Below are 10,402 nucleotides of genomic sequence, written 5' to 3' on the forward strand. Positions count from 1 at the left end.
CAATCACAGCTAGCATGGACCAAACAATGTGTATCTTCTTACTTGTGTTCTCTAGTGGGTTTGGGTCAATACACTTTGAACACAAGATTTTAGCTTCCTATGGAAAATGTGTTTTAACTGCAATCCAAATTTAGAGCAGTCTGAAAACTTTTAGGGAAATACTTTAGAAGCTGTAACTGGTGTTTCAGCCATGTGCCCAGCTGGGTTTGCTGCCAGTCTGGCTGATGATGGTTGATCACAATTAGCTCCAGCCCTTAATAAATGATTGGGGTTTTTCCTATGGGACCCTCCGTACAGGATTTAACTGAGTTTTATTTATCCCAAAAACTTGGCAAGCCAGACTTATCCTACTGAAATAATTTGGGACAAACCATTTGCAAATATTCTCTGTAATTCATTTTAACTCAAGCATACTTTCACATCAATTTTAACTCTAAGCAATTCATCACATAAATTTCTAACGTGCTGCTTTACAGAAAATTCAGTTTGTGCTCAAAACTGCTGGAATTCGATAGTGTACCATGTTTTGTGTAACTATTTTAATATCACATTCGGGTTAAATTCATCCATAGTGTTGTCAGTGCCCATCTCTGGAAGTGTTCAAGGCCAGGTTTGATGGGGCTTGGAGCAACCTGGCCCAGTGGAAGATGTCCCTGCCCATGGCAGGGGGTGGAACAAGATGAGCTTTAAGGTCCCTTCCCACCCAAACCATTTTGTGATTCTCGGATCACTGGAGAACCAAGGTTTGATGTGTGTTAAGTGCTTACCAGTCCCTTAGTGTTTTTAGCGCCCCTGACACTGCCAGCTCAGGTGTCAGGTTCCAGCTCTTCCAAGAACACCTACAAGAGCCTTTGTGGCACCACAGAAAGGGGCGGTGGCTGAGAACACTCTCTCGCCGCAACTCCTCCGTTCTGAGTTGGAAATTATGGAGCTGTTAATCCAGACAAAAGCATGCGGGAGGCAGATGGGGGAATGGGGGAAGCAACCGTGACTCGTAAGCCATGCAGAGCGCGTTAATATACATAGTCTCGATTGTCTCAGTCTCAGACATGTCTCATCAACTTGTGGATTGGAGTGTTCCGAATCAGACCTCGGGAACACGCATCCAGTGGTGCAAAACTCTGAGAGTAAAATACTAACAGCGTGCTATCGCTTAAAGCTGCTGAACTGTCAGAGCTCCCGGTGAGCGCGGGATGGAGCGGTGATGGCAGGGGCGGTCGGGGAAGGAGCAGGAGGAGTGGCCGGGGAAGGGGCGGGAGGAGAAAGAGCAGAAGGAGTGGCCGGGGAAGGAGCGGGAGGAGTGGCCGGAGGAGCGGCCGGGGAAGGGGCGGCCCCGGGGGCGGTGCCGGTGTCGCACGGAACACTCGTTGCTCGCGGGAGCGGCCCCGCCGTCTGCCCGTGCCCTGGCGCGGCCATGGCCGGGTTCATCAACTTCGCGGACGAGGAGGAGGTGCGGGCGTACCTGGAGAACCTGCACGTGGAGTACAGCTACCAGTGCTTCAAGGAGAAGGACCCGGACGGTAAGGGCCCCGCCGCCCCCCGCTCCCGGCGGGCCCGGCGGGAGCTCAGCCCTTGTGCCCTGCCCCGCAGGCTGCCAGCGCTTCGCAGACTACCTGGACGCCATCAAGAAGGACTTCGCGGCCGCGGCGCGGGTGCTGCGCGACAACTGCGAGGAGCACGGGCACAGCGAGAGCTGCTACAAGTTGGGGGGCTACCAGGCCCTCGGCAAAGGTGGGCCGGGGGGGCTCTTGCTTTTGTAAAGGTGCCCAGCGCCTGGAGTCAGAGCTTTGAGTGACCAGGGTTGGAAGAGGCCTTTAGGATCATCAAGTCCAACCATTCATCCAGCACTGCCACTGTAACCCCTAATCCACATCACCCCGCGCCGCATCCAGACACCTCTTAAACACCTCCAGGGATGGCGACTCCTCCACCTCCCTGTATCAATACCTGACCACCTATTCCAATACCCGACCCCCCGAATACCTGCGTGTCCTCCTGACCTTGAAGGAGCAACCCCCTGTCCCGCCCCTTTCATAGTCACCTCATAAAAGCAGGGGAAGGGTGGAAACCTGTAAATTGCTTCCTTCTGAAGTATCAGCTGTAGGTTAACCACGTGTATGATTTTTTTATAATTACATCTGTATAAGCGGTAAGTATAGCCAGGGTTCAATGTTGCAGTGTGTTCAGTTCTTAAGATTTGGATTTCTTCTCTTTTAGAGAAAGTAACAAAGTCACAGACTGGTAACCCTGCTTACCTAGGTAGCCACCGAGTCTGCCCAAAATGTATTTGCTGGTATAGTAATGGGAAGCAGTTAAATGAGTGGAACATCTTCCAAATGACAATACTAGTAAGGAACAATATTTGTACTGTAGCTCAAAACTAGTAACAGTCTCAGTGCATGTGTACGTATACTGGCAAAATAATATTTGCCTCGTGTAAGTATTAAGAAATCCATGAATATAGTAGTGGAAAGAGTGTTTTGTTGGTTTGGCTTATTTTTTGGTTACAGGTGCTGTTGTGATTACTTATGAGTGGAGGAGAGTTTCCTAAGTCAAAGACATTGCAAAACCTTTGTCACTGAGACAATGGTGGTGTCTCTGAAGTCCTAAATGTTGACTGTAGTATCTAAAGAGAGGGATGCTCTATTTCCAGGGGGAAGGGAAGCATGCTGCAAAGCAGAGAGACCTCCTATCTGTTTTAGCATGTCCTTACTGAAATGTTTTGGTTTCTTGGCTGACAGGTGGACTTGAACCAGATTTGAAAGCTGCCTACAAGTCTTTCCTGAAGTCATGTGAGAACGGTGGGAAGAAGTCAGTGAATGCCTGTCACAATGTCGGGCTGTTGGCCCATGATGGGAGAGTGAACGATGACAAACCTGACCCCATGGTCGCTAGAGACTATTACACAAAAGCCTGTGATGGCAATTTTGCTGCCAGCTGCTTCAACCTGGGTGTGATATACCTGCAGGGGGCACCTGGGGTCCCCAAGGACATGGGCCGTGCCCTGAAGTACTCACTGAAAGCGTGTGAGCTGGGGCACGTGTGGGCCTGTGCCAACGCCAGTCGCATGTACAAACTGGGAGATGGCGTGGAAAAGAATGATGCTAAGGCAGAGGATCTGAAAAACAGGGCAAAACAGCTGCATAAAGAACAGAAAGAAGCTTCGAGTTCTTTAGTGTTTGGGCAGTAATGTTAGTTGCAGTTATTAAGACTGCAGTTTTATTAAATGGCAAGTGAAATTATTTAAATTGTGAGCGTACAGTTTTCACTTAAATAAATATCCTGTATTTGGATATGCAAATAAACTTATATTTTTGTGGATGCAATAAATGACTAACTCTCCTGTGTCTTTCTACATTTTTGAATACATGGGTTCTTTAAGTGTATTGATCAGATACATCCTCTTTTTTAAGGAAATTGAAAACTGGCCTTTTGGAAGTTTGTCCCCATGGTAACAAGTACAAAGGCTCTCTCCTGTGTCCAGTGCTTCAGATCCGAGGCTTGTGCTCAGACCAGTTGTAACACACACAGAAATCACAGTTGCAGGTAATCCCAGCCTGGGCAATCAGAACTGTGCCATCTCCCACACAGGCACTTGTGGAACTAGGATAGCTGCACACTTAGGTGAGCTGCTCTAAGGCAGGGATACTCAGCTGTAATTCCATAGGTTTAGGCCAATTCCTATCTCTTTCACTTGCCAGCTGGTTTGTGACTGTGTGCCTGGGTGCTTTAGGTTTGCTCTCCAATACATGTGATCACCCCTTATTCAATCACACACAAGTTATTTTACTTTTCTGACAGCTTCTGTAACATTATGTTCTATTTTTTATAATACAGATTTAGGGAATAAGGTGCTAACTGATCAGATCTTGGACTCAAATCCATAGCTTAATTATAGCCAAACTGTTAACTAAACATGCAGATTCTGGAACAGCTGTCTAAATAAGCAGGTCAGTGAGTGTAAATGTGTTCATGCACTGACAGGATCCTTTCTAATTTTGGTGTGTATAAATACATAGGAAGTTTGTGATATATGTGTGTATGTTTTGCTGTAAATTCACTGCTGATTTAGAACACAAATGCTCTGGTGTGAATAAAGGTACTATTGAAATAAGTGAAGTGGGATTAAAAGCAACACTAAGTTGGCCGTTGCCATAACTGAAAGCAGAATTGTTAGAATCTTTCTGCATGTATGAATTAAAGCTTGACTATGCTTTGAACATACTTCCTGGAAAGGAACTGCTTTCTGCTGGAATAGAAACCCCAGCGGGACATCACAGCAGCGACAGGGACACACGGTAACAACAGATGGCAGTGTATGAAAACATTATTGCAAAGGCTCATAGGGCCTCTGGCTTGTGTATTCAGCAACCTGGAAAAACAAACAGTGGTGACAAAAGTGAAAGTAATTCTTCTGTTAAACAGTTAATATTTTATGACAGTTCAGAAAGGTAAAGCTCTTGGAGCAACACACTTTGCCCGATTCTTTGCGATTCTGGACATTTGTTTAACTTGGGAAAGGTAAGTAAATGCTACCTCTGTGGAGTGTAACACTAGTAATAAAACAGTCTGGAAGACGTGTTCAGAAGTAAGCAATTACTGTTGGGTCAAGGCACTGGAGAATTGGGTGACATTTTAAGCCCTGATCTGTTTTTTGAGCTTGAAATACTCACTGCCTCAGAGTGGCCTGTTCAGATCCTCAGTCCAGGCACCAGAGCAAGCTTTCTTCCACTAGGACTAATGATTTTTAGTGAACCCTCCCAGGAACCTCCAATCAACACAAGCACCTGGGAACATCCTCAGTAAAAGTGACACGTGTTTCAGACAATTAAAGCCACATATAAAGTGCATGCTGTGGGAGGCCTTTGCATAGCACTTGAGAACTCACAGACTTGCAGAGTTCAAACATTATAAAAAGAACCATTTTCATAAAAGCTGTTAAGTGTGTTGGTAAGATAAGTTTATGAAGTATCATCCAATTTTGTATCACCGGTTGAAAAGGCAAACTCAAATTAAGGAAGGCTCTTTTGTGTTCCCAGTCTGTCTCTGAACAGTTTGCTGCCTGTTCTGCACACACCTATACCTTTTTTACACAGATATTGATGATGCTGTAACAGATGCATTAGATGGGTATGGTCCTCTCCTATAAGACTCTTTTCCCTCCAAAGTAACATGGCATCAAAAAAATAAAAAGATGAGTCTCATTTCAGTGTATTACAAATTCTATGTGGTTAATGTATAGACTCTATGAATAGCAGTCTATTCTCAGCCTCAAGATTGTATTCAGGAGACATAATCAAAATCTGTTAAGAGGTGAAAATTGTCCTGCAAATCTTGGCTTATAACCATCTTGCTCTGGTATTATGAGGGTATTACCAAAAGGCTGATATCTTCCTGCTCTCTCTTTACCTGATGTTACAAAGGCTAAATTTTATGTTCTCCTGGGAAGAAAACTTTCTTCAAAGCCTCTGAGGTCGTAAAGAAAGAGTGACAGATATGTGATCATAATAGCATGCTTGGAAATGTGGAAGAACCTGTTAATCTCTCCAGGATCAGTGGGTTTTCTAAGAAATAAAAGAATTTGTCTCGGCTTCACAGCTCCTAAACCACTGTCTGCTTTCCCTTTCATTTGTTTGCATTGATCTAAGCTCACACCGACCTCTCTTAATAAAGCAGCAATACACTTCAGAAGGAATGGTGACCAACTCTAATTAATTAAATAGACTTGTGGATACATGGCTGTAAATGATGAAAGCATTCTCTGCAGGATGCTTCCTGCAGCTGTGGAAAGATCACCAGTGGAGTGCTTTTGTACCGAGATTAAAAACACTGGCGCCACATCGTGTTGTGTCATCAAGTGTCATTTGGGTTAATTCTCGACAAAAGATGCAGTTGGGTAAAGGAGCCACATGACATTGCAGAAACAGAAAAACAGACTTGGTCTGATGGTTCTATTTCTGTGTTATATTGTAATAGAAGCAGTTTTGCATCTTTCTTACCGTTTATTCAGCCATCAGTGGCAACTCCTCTCTGCAGTGTGTGTGTGAAGGGACTTCTTGTGGCTGTACACACCCACCCAGAGGGACAGTCTGGGGGACTGTGTTTGTGTCATTGCCACACCAAGAAACCAAAATAAGAGTGTTCCTTGTTACAGCACAACCTTTTTGTTGTGCTGTACAGAAAGAAATACTCTGTTGGCAATTTTTCACTCACCAAGTGAGAGAGAAGAACTCTCAAGTAGCTCTTCTTCTCCTTTGGTAGATGGCGAAGGAAGAATTCCTCCTTCCCTTGTGCTTCCCAGCATCTCATCCACTAGACCTCAGAATGACACAGTTCTGCTCAAGGTTGGCCTTTTTGAGGGGTGAAGCAAAAAGAGAGAGAGGAAAAGGAGTCATGACACAGCAAGAAACACATTAGAAATCAAGCAATATCAGTTGTGTCATCATTGCAATAATCTGTGCTGGGGTAACACCCAGGGGTCCAGTTCAGAGCCTGATATTGGGCCATTTGTGTGCACCCATGACACCCCTGATCCAGAGATGCACAGGCTGAGAGTCAGGATTGTACGAAGTCCATAATACATATTTCAGTAGTAAACGTTGGTGTCCTGCTCTGATTTTCCAGACACCGTATCTGCAATATGGCCTAGAATCCTCACAAAACAGATTCTCCAAGACTCAGAAGACTTTAAGGATCAATTCTGTGCCAAATTTTCAATGTCTGATTTAGTTTGCCATGTCTGTAGCCTCCCGGTGCTTTCATTTTTCAGTATCCACATGAAGCGAGCACAATAACCACTAATTACACTAATTTCAGATTATATCACATATTTCTGATTATATCACATATTTCTGATTTGATGTTATTGCCTTCTACTCCTAACACTACTAACAATTACTATTGCTATATTCATTCCAAATATGTTTTATGTTTCTTACAGACACACCTTTTCAGTCTTGTTTGTAATACCATAATACATTTTTTTAATATTTTAAAAAGTATTTTTGTAATCCTTTTTCTCCCTAATCAACCAGTAAGAAATTTGTGTGCTATGGAATTACAAAATTTAGGCCACTTTGGAGTGGTGATTTCAGATGGGGATTTGTGAACAGCATAATTGTAATACGTGCATACACTCCCATTCATGAGTATGGTGGAAGTTCTTTGTAGGATCTCATTCTGTCTATGCAAGACTGAAGTACAGTGCTTTAAACAACCCTGGAGAGTTTTTCTTAGCAACCGAGAGGCTTCTGATGGAAGAGAAGAAAGAAAGAAGATGAAATTCTTCCATTTTAATACCACAGTTGTCATCCACAGCATTCTAGTGCGCTTCACCCAGTGAACCACGAGATACAGAGTCCTTTTCAGCTCGCAGAGCCATTCCATATGGAGTTGGGGTAAGAAAGACATCAAATAAAATGTTCATTGTTTGGCCATGATGTAATTTCATGACTTGAACCAACCTGAATTTGTGTTAGAAGTTCCTTATTCTAACATCGTTGTTTGACACGTAATGGCCTGGTCTGAGCATTTCATTGTCTCACAAGAAACAGTGAAAAGAAATGGGTTGGTTTCCTTCCAGCTCTCCTGCCACTGGAAGCATGCCATGTTCCTATAGAGCTTCCTGCCCAGGAAAGCAAACTCTCTTTGCTTTGCAACAATCTTTCCTGCAAAATCCTGAGAAGGAAACCCAGATTATCTCTGTAGTTCAGGAAAGGAGGACAAAGCACTGAATGACTATTGGCTCACGGCAGGTCACACGGTGCCAGTAGGGGCCCAAACGGATTATTCTCCAAATCATATTTAGCATGGCAAGGACTTGTCAATTCTTTGCAAGCCAAGAAACACTGAGATGGGAAACTGGCCTTTGAATGTTATTCAGATAATATTTATGGAGTATTATTCCAGAAAGATGTGATAGCCACCTCAGCACAAGTGTAATCAATAACTGCTGAAGGGAAAATAAGAAGCTGTGGCACTGTCAACACCACAAGCAGCCTTGCTTAGTTACCTTCAGGGAAGTTATTTTCTGTACCTTCTTGAGTGAAGAGTTTTCTCTACAGCATTGTTTTACTTATTTGTTCTGCACTTGGTACAAAGGCCCTCAGAGAGATCAGATACAATTTGAAATCCTGAGCTTATTCTAAGTTCTTTTCTGCTGGGTTTTGTGAGTTTTACATGTTCCTCAGAACCCAGGGTTTAATACTAGAGAATGCCAGGGACTGACACAGTTATAAAAGCCACAGAATCTGTGAACAAATTCAATACAAGCGATGGTTCCATAGGAGCAGCACAAAGGCTTTGTTACAGCAAACAGTAAAAACTTCCCACACCCTTTAAGAGTTAAGCAAAACATCTCTGCAGTGTTCTTGGCTGGTTAATTTTTGTTTGCTGTGTACTGCAGCAGGAAATGCCCAAGTGTGATGTTTGCTGACTGTTGTGTTCATTGCTCCCACAGCAGGCTATGGACATTTCCAGATCACACTATCACACCATAGTGACAATGCTGATCCATTGATGGTTTAAACTGCAACACAAATTAACAGCTAGTTAATATAGTTCTATAAATGAGAGGAGATAGGTGATGTCTAGTGATCCCTTCTAATTCTCTGTGAACTTTCTTTCCTAATTTAATGCCATTCTAATATGTGTGTTAAACTAAAGCCTATGGTCAGAGAGCATTTTCTTATGCTGTAGCAGTACCCTAGTGATCTTTAGGTAAGAATGTAAAGCATCCAATCCTTTCAAATGCAGTATGATTTTGCCTTATACACTGTGCAGTTACAAGTTGAAGCCTAAGGTTATATTTATATCATAGCAGAGCCCTGGATATATTATATAATATACTACTTTCCCCATTACAGTCTTCGGGGAACAATTTCAAGAAAGGGTTTTGACCTATGATTTGAATAAATAAATAACCTCCACTTGATTTCAATGACTGTCTCTCCTCAGTATTTTGCAGTTCTGACCAAGGACACTTGCTGTCATCCCACAGGCAGATACATTGCACCAATCAATGAGAGCTTTGAGCCAAAAAGTTTTATATCTTAGAAGCACCAGTGGAATTGTTGCCCTCTGGAGAGCCAAAGGCAAGGTCCTTTGCCAGGGTGCAGTGTCAGAATCACACACACAATCTGGGAAAATGGCATAGAGAAGGAAGCCAAGGCACCTGGTGCTCAAGAAACCACATTGCTCAAGCTTCTTAGTGCACTCAAAAGGCATTAATGTTGCTGAGGACGTACATAGGGTGACAAAAAGAAAGTTAGTAAACATCTTTTGATGTGTAAGTATGAAAGAACAAAGCTTTTTGATTCAGTTCCTGCTCACTAGGCTGAACCAGAGATATTGTGAGGCTGGGAGGCAGACACAACCTTGAAACCTAATTACATGGAAGCTTAACACTTGAAAATTTGCTTTCAGAAAGGTCCTTGCACAACTGGGGCTATGGGCTGTTTCTCTGCTTTTGTCCTGCCACTGCACATTGATCAGATCAATGTGTGGAGAGGAATTGATCGAGTACTCTCTGTGCCTGGAGGCTTGAATAAGTAAGTGCCAAACGTTAATGCTGTTTCTTGTTAGAACTTGCTTTGTGCAACACTGCTCAGCCCATGAATCCAGTTAAAACCAAGGGGACTCTGCACACTTTCTGCAGCACATCAAGCATCAGCTTCCCTCACCTGGGCCCTGTGTGATTGCTTTAAAGGACTGCTGGAGTGTAACTCAGCTTGACCTAAACACTCCAAGAAGTCAGTTCATAGCAGAGCTGGTGAAGAAAAACAGGATCAAAATACTTGAGAGTCTGAAAAGAAAGGCATCTTCACAACAAAAATGATCTGGAATAAACTGCACAGCAGAGGAATTATTTCTAGCTAGAACTTACTTGTCCTTATACAAAATAAGATCATCTGATTAATTAATTCAAAGTGAATTCTACTTTTTCTCATTGCTCAGTCAGTAAAAGAAAAGGACAAGTAACTCAATGTGGCCATTGAAGTACCCCTTGATCCCAGGAAAGGCCCATATCAAACTGCTTCCTTCCCTGACGTGTCCAGAGTGCAGCAAGAGCTACAGTAACACCGTGTGCAACAGGGAGGCAGCTACGGGTCCTTAGAGATGCTGGACTACCTTGTTAACGCTGGAGATAAACAGAAAACGACTTCCAGAGCTTGGTCCCAGCTATGTGTGTTCCTAAAGGAAACCATCGCAATCCCAAGCCTATTTTGCTGTTTAACAAAGGAACCAGATCCAGATTATGGCTTATTCAGATATTTGCTGGAATATAATCCCAAATCAGATCAAATTAGTTTTCAGATATCTGCAAGGTGTCTGGACAACCCGAAACAGAAACCTTTCACAATTCAAGATCTCTGTTAATTCCTCTACAATCCATAAGGAGTGA

The 10,402-nt window shown here is 43.3% G+C and overlaps 1 protein-coding gene across 1 annotated transcript; it reads left to right on the forward strand.

Annotated features, from left to right (window-relative positions):
• Positions 1–1,314: 1,314 nt before the first annotated feature.
• Positions 1,315–3,343, forward strand: LOC113975224 (cytochrome c oxidase assembly factor 7B). The gene is made up of 3 exons (XM_027699027.1): positions 1,315–1,520; positions 1,591–1,731; positions 2,742–3,343. The coding sequence occupies exons 1-3, from the start codon at positions 1,415–1,417 to the stop codon at positions 3,188–3,190; spliced, it is 696 nt and encodes a 231-aa protein (XP_027554828.1). The 5' UTR covers positions 1,315–1,414; the 3' UTR covers positions 3,191–3,343.
• Positions 3,344–10,402: the final 7,059 nt, after the last annotated feature.

The sequence above is a fragment of the Neopelma chrysocephalum genome, unplaced genomic scaffold (assembly GCF_003984885.1).
Source record: "Neopelma chrysocephalum unplaced genomic scaffold, ASM398488v2 Primary Assembly neopelma1_135, whole genome shotgun sequence".
Classification (NCBI taxonomy): domain Eukaryota; kingdom Metazoa; phylum Chordata; class Aves; order Passeriformes; family Pipridae; genus Neopelma; species Neopelma chrysocephalum.

Coding starts and splice junctions, on each gene's coding strand:
- LOC113975224 (XM_027699027.1), top strand. CDS start 1,415: ATGGCCGGGTTCATCAACTTCGCGGACGAGGAGGAGGTGCGGGCGTAC. Junction 1,521..1,590: donor CAAGGAGAAGGACCCGGACG/GTAAGGGCCCCG, acceptor CCTGCCCCGCAG/GCTGCCAGCGCTTCGCAGAC. Junction 1,732..2,741: donor CTACCAGGCCCTCGGCAAAG/GTGGGCCGGGGG, acceptor CTTGGCTGACAG/GTGGACTTGAACCAGATTTG.